At 64.9% G+C, this 18,467-nt stretch overlaps 1 protein-coding gene across 1 annotated transcript in view; it reads right to left on the reverse strand.

The window, feature by feature from the left end:
• Window positions 1-1,875: 1,875 nt before the first annotated feature.
• LOC306948535 (SCO-spondin) overlaps window positions 1,876-18,467 on the reverse strand; it is a gene marked incomplete at both ends in the record, with an annotated part of 35,080 nt that continues 18,488 nt past the window's right edge. Inside the window, 50 exons of the mRNA XM_079538173.1 lie at window positions 1,876-1,898; window positions 1,969-2,119; window positions 2,202-2,332; window positions 2,433-2,493; window positions 3,006-3,101; window positions 3,189-3,397; window positions 3,641-3,805; window positions 3,886-3,932; window positions 4,032-4,177; window positions 4,247-4,374; window positions 4,451-4,615; window positions 4,690-4,892; window positions 5,012-5,150; window positions 5,238-5,354; window positions 5,427-5,588; window positions 5,663-5,884; window positions 6,133-6,179; window positions 6,272-6,396; window positions 6,753-6,883; window positions 7,139-7,285; window positions 7,353-7,541; window positions 7,637-7,683; window positions 8,122-8,274; window positions 8,364-8,604; window positions 9,202-9,333; window positions 9,660-9,827; window positions 9,929-10,138; window positions 10,231-10,404; window positions 10,490-10,525; window positions 10,603-10,823; window positions 10,925-11,085; window positions 11,261-11,427; window positions 12,132-12,284; window positions 12,779-13,002; window positions 13,112-13,208; window positions 13,874-14,056; window positions 14,151-14,321; window positions 14,513-14,713; window positions 14,798-14,844; window positions 14,996-15,165; window positions 15,246-15,325; window positions 15,418-15,576; window positions 16,148-16,200; window positions 16,272-16,366; window positions 16,448-16,593; window positions 16,926-17,054; window positions 17,451-17,621; window positions 17,714-17,760; window positions 17,837-18,089; window positions 18,162-18,326. Of these exons, the coding sequence (XP_079394299.1) occupies window positions 1,876-1,898; window positions 1,969-2,119; window positions 2,202-2,332; window positions 2,433-2,493; window positions 3,006-3,101; window positions 3,189-3,397; window positions 3,641-3,805; window positions 3,886-3,932; window positions 4,032-4,177; window positions 4,247-4,374; window positions 4,451-4,615; window positions 4,690-4,892; window positions 5,012-5,150; window positions 5,238-5,354; window positions 5,427-5,588; window positions 5,663-5,884; window positions 6,133-6,179; window positions 6,272-6,396; window positions 6,753-6,883; window positions 7,139-7,285; window positions 7,353-7,541; window positions 7,637-7,683; window positions 8,122-8,274; window positions 8,364-8,604; window positions 9,202-9,333; window positions 9,660-9,827; window positions 9,929-10,138; window positions 10,231-10,404; window positions 10,490-10,525; window positions 10,603-10,823; window positions 10,925-11,085; window positions 11,261-11,427; window positions 12,132-12,284; window positions 12,779-13,002; window positions 13,112-13,208; window positions 13,874-14,056; window positions 14,151-14,321; window positions 14,513-14,713; window positions 14,798-14,844; window positions 14,996-15,165; window positions 15,246-15,325; window positions 15,418-15,576; window positions 16,148-16,200; window positions 16,272-16,366; window positions 16,448-16,593; window positions 16,926-17,054; window positions 17,451-17,621; window positions 17,714-17,760; window positions 17,837-18,089; window positions 18,162-18,326 (7,058 nt within the window). The remainder of the gene's footprint in view (window positions 1,899-1,968; window positions 2,120-2,201; window positions 2,333-2,432; window positions 2,494-3,005; window positions 3,102-3,188; window positions 3,398-3,640; window positions 3,806-3,885; window positions 3,933-4,031; window positions 4,178-4,246; window positions 4,375-4,450; window positions 4,616-4,689; window positions 4,893-5,011; window positions 5,151-5,237; window positions 5,355-5,426; window positions 5,589-5,662; window positions 5,885-6,132; window positions 6,180-6,271; window positions 6,397-6,752; window positions 6,884-7,138; window positions 7,286-7,352; window positions 7,542-7,636; window positions 7,684-8,121; window positions 8,275-8,363; window positions 8,605-9,201; window positions 9,334-9,659; window positions 9,828-9,928; window positions 10,139-10,230; window positions 10,405-10,489; window positions 10,526-10,602; window positions 10,824-10,924; window positions 11,086-11,260; window positions 11,428-12,131; window positions 12,285-12,778; window positions 13,003-13,111; window positions 13,209-13,873; window positions 14,057-14,150; window positions 14,322-14,512; window positions 14,714-14,797; window positions 14,845-14,995; window positions 15,166-15,245; window positions 15,326-15,417; window positions 15,577-16,147; window positions 16,201-16,271; window positions 16,367-16,447; window positions 16,594-16,925; window positions 17,055-17,450; window positions 17,622-17,713; window positions 17,761-17,836; window positions 18,090-18,161; window positions 18,327-18,467) is intronic.

Below are 18,467 nucleotides of genomic sequence, written 5' to 3' on the forward strand. Positions count from 1 at the left end.
TGAGGGTGTGAAGGTTGGGGGCAGTCTGGGACGCAGAGGACATGAGATGGAGTTTGGAAGCAACAGGGCAGCGAGTAGGATTGCAACCCTGGACATCAGGAGAGCCAACTTCACCTCCTGAAGGACTTATCTGGAGGTAATCCCATGGGTTGGAGCATTGGAAGGTAAGGGGCACTGAGGGGGATGGCTGATATTCAAGTACCAAATCTCTGAGCTGTGATCAGTTCATCCCTAGGAGTAAGAAATCAGGCAAAGGGAGATCCTCGCGGGTGAGCAAGGAGCTCGTAGGCAGACTGAGATGGAAAAAGAAAGTCTGTGGAATGTGGAAAAAGGGAAGGGACACGAGGTCCCAGCCAATGGAAGGGCAAAGCCCCGGGCAGGCTGAGGATGCACACGGGGCTGCAGAGGGCTGCTTGGGGTTCTCGGGGTGGCTTTCTTGGGACTTCTAAAATCCCATTTAAACATTCACCGGTCCTGATTTCAAAAAGTCAGAAGGGAGGACTTTCTCTCACAGCTCAGACAGGAGTTTAAACCGGTTTCCTGAAGGGAAGTCACCCACAGCTTGGGAACTCCAGGCCATCCGCTCTGTTATGCATTGCAGACGCGCCCGAGTTCTGTAAGCAGGAGCAACCCAAGGGCTCCATTCCCCACCGCAGCTCCCAGGCCTGAAGCATCACTGCACGTTTGTTGGAAAGGTGCCCCAAACCATCGCCTGCGTGATGTGATACTTCAGGCTGCACTTCAGTTTGGCATCCAGCAAATCCAACTCAGTTAAACGGCAGCATCACCTGGCTGCAGTCGTTCCAATATTCAGCTGTGCACAGCGAATCATAGAATCATCATAGGATGGTTGCAAAGGAGCACGATGCTCATCCAGCTCCAACCCCCTGCTGTGTGCAGGTCACCAACCAGCAGCCCAGGCTGCCCAGAGCCACATCCAGCCTGGCCTGGAATGCCTGCAGGGATGGGGCATCCACAGCCTCCTTGGGCAGCCTGTTCCAGTGCCTCACCACCATCTGAAATGAGTGCTGTATGTCCTTTTTTCCCCACATCAGTCCCTCTGCTGGGAAGGAATCGCTCAGAATTCATGGGAGCTTCAAGCACATCCAGTTCTCTCCCATCATACCACTCTTGCAGTGGGTTTCACTCACATTTGATGAAGCATTTTGGGGTTTGAGTTCCCATCTCCATACCGTTCTGTGCAACTAGTTTAAGGTTCCTGATTTTGCAGTTATTCCCTCTAATTGGACACCTGAGGAGCCCAACAGTTCGTTCAAGGATGTTCTTGTCAATGCCAAGCTCCTTGCATCACCCACGCCAAGCTGGTGGCAGCCCACTGTGACTCTGGGGCATGAGGAGGAGTGCTGAGCCCTGTGTGTGAATCTGCCCCAAACAAACCTCTGGTCCTGTGGGGGCTGAGCCTGGGGCAGCTTTCCTGCGCCTTGCCCAAGCACCAGCCATGGCTCAGCCAAAGCTCTGCTGTGTTGCAGCTCAGCACGGCACTGAGGCACAGCACAGTGCCATGGGATAGCAAGGCATCGCAGGACAGCAAGGCACTGCTGCACAGCACTGCACTGCGGCACGGCGCGGCACCACAGCATGGCAGGGCACCACTGCTAGGAGGCACCAACTGGCCATGTTGCTCTCTCCTGGTCCTGCCCTGGTCCCCCTGAGCCCCTCAAGCACCTCCAACCCTCACCATGCAGCCATCCCCGTCCCCAGCTGTCCCCTGCCACCTCTCCACCCCATCCTCGCTCCCACCAAGGAACAGCTTAGGTGGAGGCTCGTAGCTTTATTGCAGTACAGAGGGGAAAGGGGGATGCCTCGGGGTCCTCCACCACCACGGCACGCAGCAGGACAGCTTCCCTCCGGGCATCAGCGCTTGGAGAAATCCCCACCTGCAGAACAAGGCATGAGGCGAGGCCGGAGATGCAACAGGGGCCGGGTTGTGCCCCAATCCCTGCTCACCCTGGCAGCTGCTGCACTCGCAGCTGTGGATGATGGGCAGCACGACAGGCTCGGCAGCGCCGCCCGCACAGGGCAGGCTGAGGATGCGCACGGGGCTGCCGGGGTCCAGGCGGTAACTGCAGCACTCACACAGCGTCTGCAGGTACGGCTCCTGCGTGGGCACAGCGCCGCGGCACTGACTTCGTGTGCTGTGCCCATGGAACGGGGGCGGCACCCGGTGCCCACAGACCCACCTCGGGGGTGACGGCGGTGCGGGATGGGCAGCGGCCGCTGCAGAAGCTGACCTCCACGTTGGGCAGTGAGCAGGGACCCTTGGTGATGTTGCGCAGCTCGGTGAAGCGCCGGCACATGGAGGATGGCTCCTCTGTGGGGAGGGGGGCAGAGCAGTGATGACCCCATAGGTGGCTGCAGGGGGGTCCCCGGGAGAGGGGCTACAGTGGGGGTTCCCCTTGTGAGGCCCTTACCCGGCCACTCCATCCTGCAGACGGGACAGCAGCGTCCTGGCTCCCGCACCTTCACCTCACCCTGTGGATACAGCAGCATCATAGAATCATAGAACGGCTTGGGTTGGAAGGGACCCCAGGGATCCAACCCCCCACCACAGGCAGGGCCACCAATCCCTATCTGGCACTACAAACACTTGCTCAAGGGGCCCCATCCAACCTGGTTCTGAACACCTCCAGGGATGGAGCACCACAGCCTCTCTGTGCAGCCTGTTCCAGCACCTCATAGTAAAGAGCTTCTCTCTGACATCTGATCTAAACCTTCCTTCTTTGAGCTTAAAACCATTCCCCCTTGTCTTATCACTGCCTACCCTTGTAAAAAAATGCTTCCCCTCTTGTTTACAATACACTTTTAAATGCAATGAGGTCTCCTTGCAGCCTTCTCTTCTCCAGGCTGGACAAGCCCAGCTCCCTCAGCCCGTCCTCTTAGGGAAAATGCTGCAGCCCTCAGGCATCAGGGAGCCAAGGGGCAGTGGGGGGCAGGAGGAGGATGGAAAGGGCAGTGGTGTGCAGCGGGGGGCAGTGGCGTTGTACCTCGGGGCAGGAGAGCGGCGTGCAGCCGTCGGTGCAGTCAGCTTTGCCATCCACACAGCGGCACCTGGCACATTGCTCCTGCCACTCACTGCCAGGCTGGAGGGGGGGGGGAGAGAGCTTAGCAGTGAGGTGGGGGCACCTCTATGCACCCCTGGGCACCCCCAGGTGCTGTGCCCTGCTCACCTGGTGCAGCTGCCCCTGGTGCAGGCACTCACAGAGGGCAGAGGGCACACAGTGGCCACTGCTGTTGCGGTAGCGGCCGGGCTCACAGGTGCAGCCAGGGGATGGGGAAGGGGTGCAGCCTGGAGAGGCCTCATCGAGGATGTCCCTGCAGCTCTGCTCGCAGCTTGGTGACACAGCAGGGCCCTGCCAGCGCTCCCCTTCTGGGCAGGCTGCCAGCAGCATGGGATGTGTCACCAGCACCGGCCATGCAGCAGCCCAGCATGTGGAGACCGGAGTGGCCAGGGCTGATGGCGGACAAACCCGCCCAGGTGCTCGTGCACCCCCAGAGCCTCAGCATCCCACGGTGATGGCTTGCGCCCTTCCTTCACCACCCACCCCATCACTCCTCCCCCATGCTCTGCTTAGCAGCTTGATGAGCCACAGCCGTACCTTGGGACACCAGGGACACTCACCGCAGTCAGGGAGGTGACAGGCAGCCCGGCGCACGGGGGGCCCCAGGCACTCAGCCCCCTCATAGAGGCGCTGCCGCAGCGGGTGCCGGTATGAGAGCTGCTCACCCATCCCACACGTCACTGAGCAGGGGGACCAGGGCGACCACGGGGACCACAGGCAATCCACTGCACAGGGAGCGAGCAAGGCCTGGCTGTGGCACAGGGATCACAGCACAGGCACGGGGATGAGAACGGGTTGCCCTCACCATTGCACTCCTCCTGCGAGCAGTTGAAGGTGCCACGGATGCAAACGCTGCAGACAGAGAGGGGCTCAGTGCCCACCCAGCACCCAGCACCACCCAGCTCAGTGTCCCCTGCTGTGGGGTGATGCTGTGGGGCTGGGGGCACACACCACGTGTTGCAGCGGTGCTGCAGGCGGCTGCCTGGTGCGTGCTCCTGCTCTTGCTCCTCCTGTGACAGGTTGAGCACTCCAGGCATGGTGGGGTCGAGCGTGCAGCGGCACTCCTCAGGGGGCACGCAGGCACCATCCTGCAGCACCTGTGGGTGATGGGGATCCTGAGGCTGCTGCCCCATCCCCAGAAGCCCCGTGCAGCTCCACAGCCCCACCTGTCCGGGCAGGCAGGCGCATCCAGGCTGGCAGAGCTGTGGGAGGCACTGTATCTGTGGGCGCAGGTCGGCGCAGGCGTGGGGACAGGTGTTGGCACATTCGCTGAGCACCTGGCCGTGGGGACATTCTGCAGGCGAGGACACAGCCATCAGTAAGCCCTACCTCCCCCCACCTCGAGGCTCCCTGCTTTGTGCAGCCCTTACCCTGCGTGCAGTTGTGCACGTTGCAGACGCGGTGCTGCCGCAGTGCTGGGATGGGGCACGGCTCCTCCTCACCCCCCAACAGCTCCCGGCTACGTTCCGAGCGGCCACCTCCACAACTGCTGCTGCAGGGGCTCCAGGGGGACCAGGGGCTCAGCTGACAGACAGCTGCAGGGGACAGGGCTCAGTGCCAACCCCGAGGAGTGCCCGTGCTGATGGTGGTGGCGACGCTGGGCACTCACCAGGGCAGGGCTGGGGGCTGCACTCAGTTGTCTCCTGCATCCCGCTGGCTGTGCAGGGCACCCCGCCGGGGCTCGGCTCGCAGATGCGGTGCCGGGAGGTGCGGCCGCTGCCACAGCTGCTCGAGCAGGGGCTCCAGGTGGACCAGGGCCCATAGGATGGGCACGGCAGTGCTGGGCACACCATGGTGCCATTCTCACAGGTGCTGCGGAGCAGCTGCGTGAGAATGGAGCCCAACCAGAACACCCAACTCCCCCCACTCACTGGGGCTCAGTGACGGGCACAGCATGGTCCTGCCCGTGCTGTGAGCCCCATGGCACCCACCAGTTGTGGCACTCGATAGTGGCCTCCTGCCCTGGCCACAGCTCCTGGGTGCCGTTGCCCCCGTTCAGCCCGCAGCGGCACTGGGCTGTGGGCACGCACACCCCGTCCTGCAGCAGCTGCCCCTGTGGGCACCGGCACCCTGCAGGGCAGAGGGGTGGGATGGCACCGTGGTGCTGCAATTGTCTGCGTGGATGGGCGCAGGGAGGAGAGCGTGGGGAGGGCATACCTGGCTTGCAGCCCCCCTGCACGCACTCCACGTGCTGCCAGAGGTCAGTGCAGGCGCGGGGGCAGCTGTTTGCACAGGTGGCGGTGAACGTCCTTCCCTGCTCCTCACAATCCTCCCCTGTGCACAGCAGCCTGGTGTCAGCCCCCGTCTGGGTGGGGGTCCCGGGGTGGGGGAGGGATGGGGGATTACCTGGGCACACGGCCGTGTTGCAGCCCTCGCTCTGGGTCTGTGCCCCCCGGCACTGCCTGCTGCCTGCCAGGTGTTGGAGTTGGCGGTGCCGCAGGCGGAAACTCCCGCTGCAGGGCTGCTGGCAGGGCCCCCACGGCCCCCAGGGGCTCCAGAGGCACAGCTCTATGGGATGTTGGTGTCACTCGGGAGGGGACTCAGGGAGCCGCTCACCTCCATGCCCTGCGGCACTGCGGTACCTTGGCAGATGTCAGGGTCTGGGCAGAGCCGCTGCTGCTGCAGCTCAGCTGAGCACAAAGCTGCATCTCCAGACCAAGGGTGGCCGCTCTGTGGGTCCAGGCAGGCTCGGTAGCGGTGCTGCACTGACACGTGTGGTGTGACATTCCCCAGGTGGGATGGGGACAGGGGCAGGCAGGTGCTGCAAGGCGTCCACTCTGACCAGGGGCTCAGCGGGAGCAGTCCTGTGGGAACATGGAGATGCTGGGACGTTCTATGGTTGGGGCACGAGATGTGGCACTGCCAGAATGCCAGCCACGAGGCATGGGGACGTTGCACTGCCACGCAATAAAAGCCACGGGGCATGGGGACATGGCATTGCCAGCACAGCAGCAGCCATGGGACAGGGGGACACGGCACTGCCACACAGTGGCAGTCATGGGGCATGGGGACGTGGCAAATGGAAGCCATGGGGCAGGAGGGATGTACTCACCCTGGCAGCCTTCACTGCTGCACTGCAGGGCTCCATCCTGGCACACGCTGTGAGGGAACAAACAGCTCTGAGCTCCAGGTGCTGCCCCTGGCCCCCCCAAGTGGGGGGCACCCCCCTGGCGCACTACAGCCCCACTCACCATTCCTTGCATCCCAGCAGGATGATGTCCCCTGGGGACAGTGTCACCAGGCCGCCTGACCCATTGGTGTGCACGCAGTCACACTGCTCATGGGGCACGCAGGCACCACGCTGCTCCAGGAGCCCCTGCCAGGACACGGAGATGTGGAGAGGCATCTAGTGCATCCACACATCATCCCCACAGTGCCCCCGAGCATCCCACAGCATTCCCACCAACTCCCTGTAGGGTCCCCAAAACATACCCCTGCAGTGTCCCTACTGTGTCCTCATAGCACCCCTGCAGCATCCCCCCATTGTCCATGCGGTGTCTCCTCAATGTCCCTGCAGTATTTCCCCCTGTGTCCCCCCAGTGTCCCCATGGCATCCCTGCAGCCTCTCCTGTCCCATTGGTGGCATTTGGTTCTTTCTAAGCCCTCCCTCCTCCCAGCAGATTCAGAGCCCACCAGGCTGCCTCCAGCCCCCCCTCCCTACGCCCCTCTTGCCTGGGGGCAGAAGCAGCCAGGCAGGCAGTGGGACTGGGCTGGGCACAGCTCTGGACGCTGCAGTGTGGAACAAAGCTGGGCACAGGGGGGGCTGCAGGTCCGGAACTCGAAGGGGGGCTCACAGCTGGATTCTGTGGGGACAAGGGCAGGATGCAGGCAGGGAGTGTATGGTGGCAGGAAGGGACATCCCAGAGAGTGCACAGGGATTGAAAGGGATGAAGGGACACCCCTGTGAGCGCACGGGGATACACAGGACCAGGGCAGGGACACACAGATGGGCAGGGGCACCCCAAGCATCACTAAGACAGGCAGGCAGCACACAGTAAGGGCAGGATGTGGGGAGGGCCGTGCTGGGGCACGAAGATCCCTGCCACCCCCATCCTCACCAGAGCATCCCGAGGTGTTGCAGGGGCGCAGCTCCACGTCCAGCCCCACGCAGAGGCCGGCGCCGTGCCGGTGCCGATGCCGGTGCTGCAGTGGGGAGCTGCAGAAGCAGCTGCTCCAGGAACTCCAGACACTCCAGGAACACTCAGCTGTGGCAGAGCAGAGGGTGAGGAATGGGTATGGCCCCACCGCCCCATACCTGTGCTGATCCCCTACCTGGGCAGGGGCGAAGGTAGCAGGCCTGCACCTCCTGGTGAGCTCTGGCTCCATCCCTTGTGCTGGCGTTGCAGAGGGCACCAGGGGGACCCGGGGATGGGCAAGGACAGGAGTCCTCCCGGGAGGTGAGGCCAGTGCCACAGCTCCGGGAGCAGGGACTCCATGTGCCCCATGTGCAGTGTTCGACCCCTGGGATGGAGAGGTGGCACGTCACGGGCCACAGTGTCACCCGGTCCCCTCCATCCCCAGAGCCCCGGGGATGTTTGGGACTGCAGGGCACCCACCGGCACAGGCGGTGTCCTCGCAAACGGTGCCCTCTGGCGTGCAGGTGCTGTAGGAGAGGATAAAAAGGGTCAGTGACCATGGGGCGGGTGGTGATGGTAATGGGGTGCAGGATGCTCAAGAGGTAAGTGATGCTTATGGGGGGCAGGAGATGCCCATAGGGAAGGTGGTGCCCAAGGAGGTGGATGGCATCCACGGGGTGGTGATGCTAATGGGGTGGGTGATGCTCAAGGAATACGTGATGCCCATGGGATAGGTAACCAAAGGTGTGGATGATACCTGCAGGGTAGGTGGTGCCCACGGAGCAGGGCACTTGTAGGGTGGGTGGCGCCCATTGGGCTGGTGATGGTGCCCATGGGGTGGGTGATGCTAATGGGATGGGTGACGCCCAAAGGGTAGGTTGTACCCACGGGGTAGGTGACGCCCATGTTGCAGGCAATGCAGGAGCAGCCCCACACACCCCACATCCCCTCCCTGGGGCACTGACCATTGCTGGCACTCGCCCTGCAGCCACGTGTCTCCCAGCCTCCTCTCCCAGCTGCCCTGGGGGCACAGGGGTGGGCAGGGTCCCGTGGCACAGCCCCGGTTCTCCATCTGCTCCCCTTGGCACTCCTCGTCCCATGAGCCCGCCGCGGGTGTCCTGTCGAGGCACAAAGCAGAGGACACAGAGCTGACAGGTCCTCACGGCCCACGGTGCCTGGCCATGCGCTGGCAGCGCCACGTCCCCACCTGAAGCGCGTCTGCTGGCCGTCCCCACAGGTGACACTGCACGGAGACCAGTGGGACCAGCGGCTCCAGTGGCAGCGCAGCGGCGCGCAGAGGCGGTCGGTGCAGCGCAGGCGGCCCTCCAGGCACGTGCAGTTGTTGCAGCCGTCGCGATGCGAGCTGCCCGGCACCCAACCGCGGCCCTGCGCGTCTGTGCACTCGCAGTGTGCGAGGGGCACACAGCCCCCGTCCTGCTCCAGGGTGCCTGCGGGAGGGCAGCGTCACCACGGAAGTCCGTGTGTGTGCATGTGAGTGTGCAACGCCTGGCTCAGCCTCCAGCTGGATGCACCTCCCAATGTGGAGGACGCAGCTGTACACGCACGTTGGCAGTGCACACACAGTTCTACATGCATTTGCATTTGCAGCGCATGCCCAGCACTGGATTTGCAGTGTGCACGCAGTTCTGCACATCATGCACGTGCAGCCCTGCATGTTTGCGTTCCCAGCACTGAGCACCTGCAGTGCCCATCACTGCACACCACGCACAGCATTGCCCACAAGCACTTTGCAGTGCGCTCCCAGCCACATGCAGCCATGCAAGCACATTGACACTGCAGCCAGCTCTGGGCACGTCTGCAGTGCACACGTGCTTGTAGTGCATGTGTAGCTCTGCCTGCAAGCGTTCTTGCAGTGCATGAGTGTGCTTGCAATGCGTTCCCAGCACTGTGGGCATTTGCAGTGCACGCGCATAGCACGGAGCCTTGCTGCCACCCACACCCACCAAGGGCACCCCAAAACCCCTGAGCCTCTCTCAGGCCGTGTTCCTTCAGGGGTGCAGTGACAACACAAGAGGGGCACTCACCGTTGGGGCAGCGGCAGCCGGGCTCACAGCGCTCCTCCTCCCCACAGACGATGCCCTCCTGTAGGTCCCCACAGTGCCGGGGGCAGCGGTTGGCACAGGTCACCAGGGCCATGCCAGGGGGGCAGCTGTCACCTGGGAAGGGGCACTTGTCAGCGGCACCAGCGCTGAGGTCCCACTCCATCCCCATCCTCATCCCCATCCCCACTCCTGTCTGCATCTCTGTTCCCATTTCCATCCCCATCCCATCCCCATCCAGACCCCATCCCCTTCCCCATATCCATCCCACCTCCATCCCCATCTCCATCCCCATCCAGACCCCATCCCCTTCCCCATATCCATCCCACCTCCATCCCCATCTCCATCCCCATCCCCGTTCCTGTCCCCATCTCCATTCCCTTTCCCGCCCTCATCCCCATCCTCATCCCTCCCCCTTCCCACCCCTCCACACTCCCCCCCACCGCAGGGCTGGGCGTTGCAGAGGCGCAGTTGGTGTCTCTCTCCATGGCAGCGCTGTCCCCCGTTCTTGGGGGGGGGTCGGGTGCAGGACCGGCTGCGCACCGCTCGCCCCCCCCCACACGTGCGGTCGCAGCGGGTCCAGGGGCTCCATGCCGACCACGCACCGTCCACTGCAGCCGGCGGGACACGAAGGGACGGGCGTCACTCCCACGGGCCACCCGGAGCTCAGCAAAACCCCTCGGGCTGCCGCCGCCCCCCGGCCGCCCCCCACCTTTGCACGCCTGCAGGCTGCAGAAGCGGCGCTGCACGAAGGCGCTGAGGATCCCCGGGCACCAGCGGCCGCCCGCGCCGGGGGGGCTGTACGCCCGCAGCCGCTGCTGCCGCCCCACACCGCAGCTGCGGGAGCACTCGGCCCACGGCCCCCACGGCGCCCACGAGCAGTTCAGGCCGGCGCAGTCCTCGCCTTGGCACGGGGGGACGTCTGCGGGGACGCGGAGGGTGGCAGCGCCTGCCGGCCGTGCCACGCAACGCGGAGCTCGTGCGGAAGGCGCGGGGAGGGGGAGCCGGACCGACCTGAGCAGAGGGGAAGGTTGCACGGCTGCTCCTGGAAGCTGTCCCCGCTGCAGGCGGCCGTCCTGACGCACGGACGCTCGCGAGTCTTGGTGGCCGGGCGCTCGGGGTGCGTGCAAGTCTTGGAGCAGGGGCTCCAGGGGGACCAGGGGCCGAAACCGTCCTCTTCCTCCGCACCTGCCCGGGAGCGGGGTGCTGACAGCCGGGGGGACCCCGCGAGGTCTTCCCTGTCCCAGATGCCCCCCGGCAGCACAGCCCTTACCTGGGATACCGGGGCCGGGCTCCGTCGTGGGGACGGCTGCGGGGAGCAGAGCACGCGGTGTCATCCCCGCATCCCACAGCCGCGGCACGGCGGGGCGCGGGGCCGTCACGCACCTGGGCACTCGGGGCTCTGGCAGTACTTGCTGTCGGAGCGCGGCCCGGCGCAGTCCCGGCCCCCCCGGGCGGGCTCGGGGTTGGTGCAGCCCCTCCGGCGCGTCATCACCCCCAGACCCCCGCAGCTCCGCGAGCAGCTGCTCCAGGGACCCCAGGGTGAGAAGCCCCCGTCCCGCGGGCACACGGGCTCTGAGCAGTTGAGGCGGCCGTGGAGGCAGGTGCTGCGGGGGGGGGGGAACAACGACACGGGGTGAGAGTGGAGGTGGGGGCACGGGGTGGGGATTTGGGGGTCAGGGTGAGTGGGGAGGGGGCCGGTGCTCACCAGGAGGTGCAGGCAGAGTGGATGGTGCTGCCGGGTGGCACCTCCTGGTCCAGTGCCAATGGGGGTCCCTGGGTGCCCAAGAGAGGGGAGATTGCCTGGGGGTCAGCAGAGCTGTTCCGGAGCTCCCTCAGAACCTCGGCAGTCAGCACGCAGGGGCACTCCTGCACCGTGCACCGGTGACACATCCGTGGGGTCACCCATGGGAGCACTCATAGCCCCAGGGAGCACCCACGCCAAAGCCCCCCCTGAGCACAGGAGGACCGAGCAAAGACCCCTCAGCCAGGCAGCGCTCAAGGAGGAGGCTGCACCCACGGGGTCCCTGGTGCAGGAGCTCACCTGCAGGCAGTGGCCGTGGTGCAGCAGGGTGCCGGCGGGGCAGTGGCAGCCCTCCTGGCAGCCCCCGGGGAAGCAGGCGATGCGGCCGGCGAGGTGGGCGCAGCTGTAGGGGCAGCCCTCACCCTGCTGGCACTCGCGGTACAGCCGTCCCGGTGGGCAGCCCGCCTCTGTGCAGGGATGGGGCTGAGTGGGGCTGGACCCAGGGAGGGCTCCTGGAGCCTCTGGACCCCCCGCTGCTCTCCCCTGTGGCTCTGGCTCACGTGCAGGACACGGCTTGCGGGTGCCATGCCACCCCATCCACCCCATCACTCATCCACCAGGCACCAACCTGTCCAATCCTATCCACCCTGAGCACCCCGTCCCATCCCGTGCACCCCAGATCCTTCCACCCACTCCCTGCTGCTCTGTGCCACCCTGTGCACACCGTGACACCTTGTGTCCCCTCACCCACTGCGTGCAATCCTGCGCAACCCCATCCAACCTGTGCTGCCCCCCACACATCATGCCACTCCATCTGCCCCCTCCCACCTCGTGCCACCCCATAGCATCCTGCGCACACCGTGCCACCCCATGCCCCTCCATCCACCTGTTGCCACTTCAGGTAATCAGTTCCACCCCCGAGGACACTGTACTGTCCCATGCATATCCTCCCTCCTCATGTCCCACCACCCACCTCATTCCACTCCATCTGATCCGTGCCACCCCAAGGACTCCGTGCCACCCATGCCACTCCACCCAATCTGTGTCACCCCATGTCACCCTGCACACACCGTGCCACTCCCTGCTCTTCCATCCACCCTGTGCCCCAAATGCTGGCCCGAGGACCCCACACACGATGCCACCTGTGCCACTGACAGGGCGCAGCACTCACCCCGACACACGTGGCTGTTGCAGGTCTTGCTCTGCAGGGCCAACCCAGGGCACCCCCCCGGGTGGGGGCAGTCCCGACGGCGGAGCTGCTCCCCCCCACCACAGGAAACGCTGCAGGGCCCCCACAGGGACCACTCGCCCCACGGCTCCTCCTCTGTGGGGCAGGGGAAGGGACATGGGGATGACAAAGGACCCCAACCCATGTGGCATTGGGGCTGTGGCAGCAGTGGCACCGCATGGCACTGCATTGCTCTGTGCAGGACTGCACTGCACTGCACACATGGCACTGCAGAGCATGGCACCGTGCCACAGGGTGCCCTGCAGGGATCCCCACCCCACCCCATGCCATCCATGTCTCCCCCACCTCGTACTACCCCACGGCACCCCATCATTCCCAGGCACCCTGTGCCAGTCCCTTCTACCTCACCCATGCCACAAATGCACCCCATGCACCCTGTACACCCCATTAACATCACATACCCTATGCACCCCGCACACCCTGTGCATCCCATCGACCCCTGGGCCATCCCTTGACACCCCACCCACCCCACATGCCCCACGCATCCCACGCCCCTGTGTACCCAACTACTCCATGCCCACCACATGCCCCGTGCCCTCCATGCCCCCCGGGTGCCCTGCAGCCCCCACCTGGGCAGCCCTCAGTGGCAGGACAGGGTCTCTGGCGCTGGCTGTGCCCGGAGCATCCCCGACCCCCGAGTTGGGGTGTGGGGTTGTTGCACTGGCGGGAGGCGAGCTGGGTGCCGGCGTGGCAGCCGGGGGAGCAGGGGGACCACGGCCCCCAGGGGCTCCAGCCCCCATCCACGCGGCACCCAGGCTCTGCACGGCATTGCAGTGTGCCAGCCTTGCATGTGCTGGGGGACAGGGAGCAAGGTGAGCGGGGGCCCACGTGCCACCCCTGTGCACCAGGATGGTCCCACAGGTCCTCCATTGGGGGCTGGGTGTGGGGATGGGGGTTCTCACCAGTTCTGGCAGTGTCTCTGCAAGGTTTCACCAGGCTGCAGCTCCCGCATGGGGACGGCCCCGTCCTGCTCCCAGATGCTCCCATTCTCCGAGGGTCCTGTGGGGGGCACAGGCACACATCACCTGATGCACGATGACATCCTTCACCTCAGCCCTCCTCCTGTGCCCAGCTCGTGTCACAGCACAGCCCCGTTCCTGCTTTCTTTGCCATGGCATTGCACGGTGCATCCCATCCTTGCAACCCTGCAGCACTCTGCATCCCAACCCTGCCATCCCATTGCATCCTGTACCCCCATCACTTCACAACACCTCATATGCTATCCTTGCAACCCTATTGCATGCTGTACCCCATCCCCACAGCCCCACGGTATCCTGCACCTCACCCTTGCAACCCCATAGCACTCTACATCCCATCCACACTACCCTACATCCACCCCTGCCATTCCATAGCATTCTGCACCTCATCCACGCATGCTGTGTGCAATCCTGATCATCTCCTTGCACCCTGCACCCCGTTCCTGCCATCCCATGACACCACACACCCCCTGCTTGCAATCCAATTACACCATACACCCCATCCCTGCACCCCATCTCCGCCACCCCAACGCAACCTACACTGCAACTCCACCACCCCATAGCAGTCTGTACTCCATCCCTGAAATCCCATTTCGTCCTGTACCCCAAATCTGCACCCCGTACCCCGTCCCCCCATTGCACCCAGCACACCCAGGCCACCACCCAGCACTTGTCCCCAGCACGCACCCCATGCACAGCGGCAGCGCTCCGGGGACACGCAGTCGCCGTCCTGCAGCAGCTGCCCATGGGGACAGGCGCAGGTGGGCAGGCAGCGGGGGGTGGCCATGCAGGCAGTGTCCTCCCGCAGGTCCTCGCAGGAGTGGGGACACGGCTTGCCACAGGCGAAGGCCACCAGACCGCCACCACACTCTGCAGGGAGCAGCAGTGTGTAGAGGGGATGGCAGGGGGGTGGACACGGATATAGCGGTGAGGGGACCGTGACCCCAGGACCCCGCAGCCTCACCTGGGCAGGTGCTGGTGGCCCATGGGCAGGGCCGGCTCTGGCGTGCCTCCCCAGCACAGGACAGCCCCCCGAAGCGGGCAGGGGGGCTGGAGCAGGAGCGGGTGCGCACTGCCTGCCCCCCGCAGCCCTCACAGCCTGACCAGGGCCCCCAGGCACCCCAGGCCCCGTCCTCTGTGAGGGGAGAGAGGTGGGCATTGAGCATGGGACACCCCCAGCATGGCTCCCCCAGCATGGCCCCCCACCATAGAACTTACAGGCACTGACATGGGGCAGCCCAGCGGGCACTGAGTATGGGATACCCCCAGAATGGCAGTGATGGTGGGCACTGAGCGTGGCACCAGACCCCTTCTCCCAACACCTACCAGGGCAGGGTGGCACGGGGGGGCACTTCTGGTGCTGCATCTCCATCCCGGTGTCCCCGTGGCCCTCCTGTCCTCTGGGGCAGCCTGGCCCCCCCTGCTGTGGGGCAGGGCAGGAGCAGACACGGTGTCGCGTGGCAGCCTCATCCCCACAGCTCCTCAAGCATGACGTCCATGGGGACCACTCACACCAGGCACCGGGCACTGTGGGTGGGGGGGGGGGACAGTTGGCAGCATCTCTTTGCACAGTGACACCGTGTTCCCTCCACGGGGGACCCCCGCACTCACCGGGGCAGGGCAGCCCTGTGCACAGCAGTCTCCCTTGGGTGCACGTGCTGCGGGCAGAGAGCAACGAGAGACAGGGATGGGAATGGGGAAGAGGTAGGGATGGGGCTGAGATGGGGAATGGGGACGGGACGGCAACGGGGATGACAATGGGGATGAGGTGGATGCTGTGCCCCGCTGCCCTCACCGCACCCCGCTCACCAGTTGTTGCAGCCATCACCTCGTGGCACGCTCTGCCCAGGCCGGTGCCGCTGCCCGCTGCGCGCATCCAGGCAGGTGCAGCTCTCAGGGGCCACGCACGCTGTGCCTGTTGCATCCAGCAGCGTGCCGTTGGTGCAGTAACAGCCGGGCTGGCAGTGCCACGTGCAGTGCTGCCATGGGGACATGGCCCCGGTGAGCAATGGGGACATGATGAGGGGATGGGATGGGACGATGAGGGGTCGCCACTCACCGAGATGTCATCGCAGGAGCGGGGACAGGGGGGCCCGCAGTGGCTGAACGCCGATCCCGGCACGGCGGTACAGTCGGGAGCTGCGTTTTGGGGAACGGGCCATCAGCACAGGATGATCCCCCATCACCATCCCCACCACCTCCCATCCCCGCTCTCAGCTTTAGGCACTCACTGTGGCAGGGCTGTCGGGTGCAGGGACGCTCCTGGGGCTGTGGCTCTGCACAGGGCACCCCGGGGCGTGCAGAGCAGAAGCGGTACCGGCGCTGGAGGCCCGGCCCGCAGGAGGCTGAGCACTCACTCCAGGGTGTCCAGGGGGTCCAGGGCCCATCCACTGCCCGGGGCATGGGGTGTCAGCATGAGCCCACCCATAGCATTGGCTTGGGGATGGATGGGATGACTGGGAACTTGCTTTGGGGCAGATCCTCTCATTTTGGGGCAGATTCATCACTTTTGGGGCAGACCCTCCCCTGTGGGGGCAGGTCTCCCACATGTGGGGTCACTTTCTCCCTTTTTGGGCACATCTGTCCCCTTTAGGGCAAATCTCTCCCTTTCAGAGCAGGCCCCCCATTTTGGGACACACCAATCCATTCTGGAGCACATCCCTCCCTCCATGGCGCACTCTTCCCTTTCGGGCAGGGAAAACCATTTTTGGAACACCATTTTGCACCATTTTAGGGTAAATCTATCCCTTTTGAGGAACATTCCTCCCTTTGGGGCAGTTCCCTCCCTTTAGGGCCAGGTCCCCAGGCAAAGGTTCACGAGTGAGACCCCCATTCCTATTGCCACAACCCAGCCACGGCCACCAGGGGCCACAGAGGCAGCAGGAGGGGACCCACAGTGCCACCAGGGCTGGGGTTGGCACCATCCCTGCAGCGTGGGGCTGGTGGGGGCCTCGCTCTCACCATCACCGCAGTCCTCCTGAGAGCAGTTGGTGACCCGACCGGAGATGCAGGAGCTGGGGACAGAGGTGAGTGGTTGGCAGGGGGGCCAGCATTATCCAGACTCACCCCCTCGATGGGCACCGACCAGTTGTGGCAGCCCCGTGGCACAACATCCCCGGGCTGATAGAGGACGCCATCCACGGCACAGGGACACTCCGCCTCGGCCACACACTCATTGCTCTGCAGGGACACGGCGCCGTGCTGCTGTTTGGGGGTGCCTGCGCAGAGCCCCCCCTTCTTCACACCCTCACCCCCACTCACCAGGAGCAGTGCCCCCGGGGGACAGTAGCAGCCGGGGTGGCAGCCCCCATCAACAGGGGGGGCCGTGCTCAACTCTGCACACGAGGCTGGGCCCTGGGCGCACGCCCGCCACTGCTTGCCAGGAGGGCAGACCCCCGGCTCCTTGCCTGGGGAAGGAACACAATCGAGCCCCCCCAGCTGGGTCACCATGCTTGGCAGCACTGATACACAGCTGTCTGCCCACTGCGGGACAGCTGGGGTGACCCCAGTGTGGGGCTTTATGGGGTGGGTGGACACGGCTCTGAGCCCCCGCCATGCGCACGGGGCACTGGGACAGCCTGGGGATGGCATGGTGGGGACACCATGGGGGATGAGAACCACGGCGGGTGGGAACAGAGGCTGCTGGTACAGGGGCTGCTGGAAGGGGACAGACAGAGGGATGGATGGACGGAGGAGTGAAGGGAAGGGCAGATGGACAGACAGATGGACGGGGGCTCACCGGGGCAGGGTGTGGGGTTGCAGGTGCTGAACTCCAGGCTGTGCAGGGGGGGACCTTCCCGCGTGCGGTTCCTGTAGCCACCCCCGCAGGTCACCGAGCACCCCGACCATGGACCCCATGGGGCCACAGCTGCTGTGCACACGGGGATTTTGGGTGCTGCAACCGGCCCCAGGAACTCCCCAAGATACCCACCCCAGGGACACCCCCATCCCATAGACAGCCGTCTAGGGGTTGTCCTCCCCAGGGACACCCAATGCAGGGACACCCACCCCATGGGTGCCAGCCCCAAGAGATACCCACCTGCAGACATTCCCCAGGGACAGCCCACGGCACCCACCCCTTGGCACCTGCCCTACGCACATCCACCCTGTGGCCCCCACCCCACAGAACCCTCCCTACGGATACCCACCCCATGATGCTTACCCAATTGCACTCTCTCCAGGGACACCCACCTAACAGCACCCTCCCTAAGGACACTCATTCCATGGGACCCTCCCCACAGTCCCTGGGGTGGGGGCTGCTCACCACGGCAGGGCTGCAGGCTGCAGAACTCCACCTCCATGCTGGGTCCCTGGCAAAGTGGATCCCCCCTGGCCAGGGGGGGCACAACGGGCACCCGATACCGCCGCCTCATCCCCACATCACAGCTGTGGCTGCAGGTGCTCCAAGCTGTCCAGTTGCTCCAGGTGCAGGGCACTGGTGAGACATGGAGGTTCACTGCTCCCAGCCCCCCGGCACCAGGAGGCCCTGGGACCCCTCCCATCCCTGCAGTTGCCACTCAGTGCTACCTGGGCAGATCTCTGTGCTGCACACCATCTGCCCTGCCACACAGGTGCTGTAGAAAGGTGCGGTAAGCAAGGGGCGAAGGTGGGGGGGAACCCCCCAGACTCCATCCCCAGTGCCCCCCGCACCAGTTGTTGCAAGTATCGAGTGCAATGATGTCCCCGGGCTGGTACAGGCGGCCTTGGTGGTGGCAGAGGCAGTGGCTGGGTGGCACGCAGGTCCCGTTCTGCAGCAGGAGCCCAGCAGGGCAGTGGCAGCCAGGCTGGCATTGTGCAATGCATGCCACACCAGTGCCCAGGTCCTGGCAGATCTGTGGGCATCGCTCCCCACGGTGCTGGCACTCCTCTGCCGTGAGGTATCGCATGGCGTCAGGGCACTGTGCTGCAGGGGAGAGCAGGTGCAGGGTTGGTGTCAGTGCCGGTGCTGCAACCCCGTGTCCCACGTGGCACTCACCTCTGCAGGGCTGGCGGTTGCAGCCACGGGTCTGGAGGAGGGGCCCCGTGCATTCGGCACCACCGAAAGCCGGGGGGGTGCAGGTTCGGCTGCGTGTCTGCACACCAGCGTCACACGGAGCAGAGCACTCAGACCAGGCAGACCAAGGCATCCAGACACCTGCCACTGCAGGGAGATGGGCTGGGACTCCACCTCGCCGTGGGACCCTGCCTCACCATGGGCACCACCTCTCCATGGGCACCCACTCTGCCTTGAGGCACCCCACAAAACCTCACAACAGGGTCTCAGCGATGTGTTGTGCCCCCT

Source organism: Tetrao urogallus, assembly GCF_951394365.1.
Source record: "Tetrao urogallus genome assembly, chromosome: 7".
Taxonomy (NCBI): Eukaryota; Metazoa; Chordata; class Aves; order Galliformes; family Phasianidae; genus Tetrao; species Tetrao urogallus.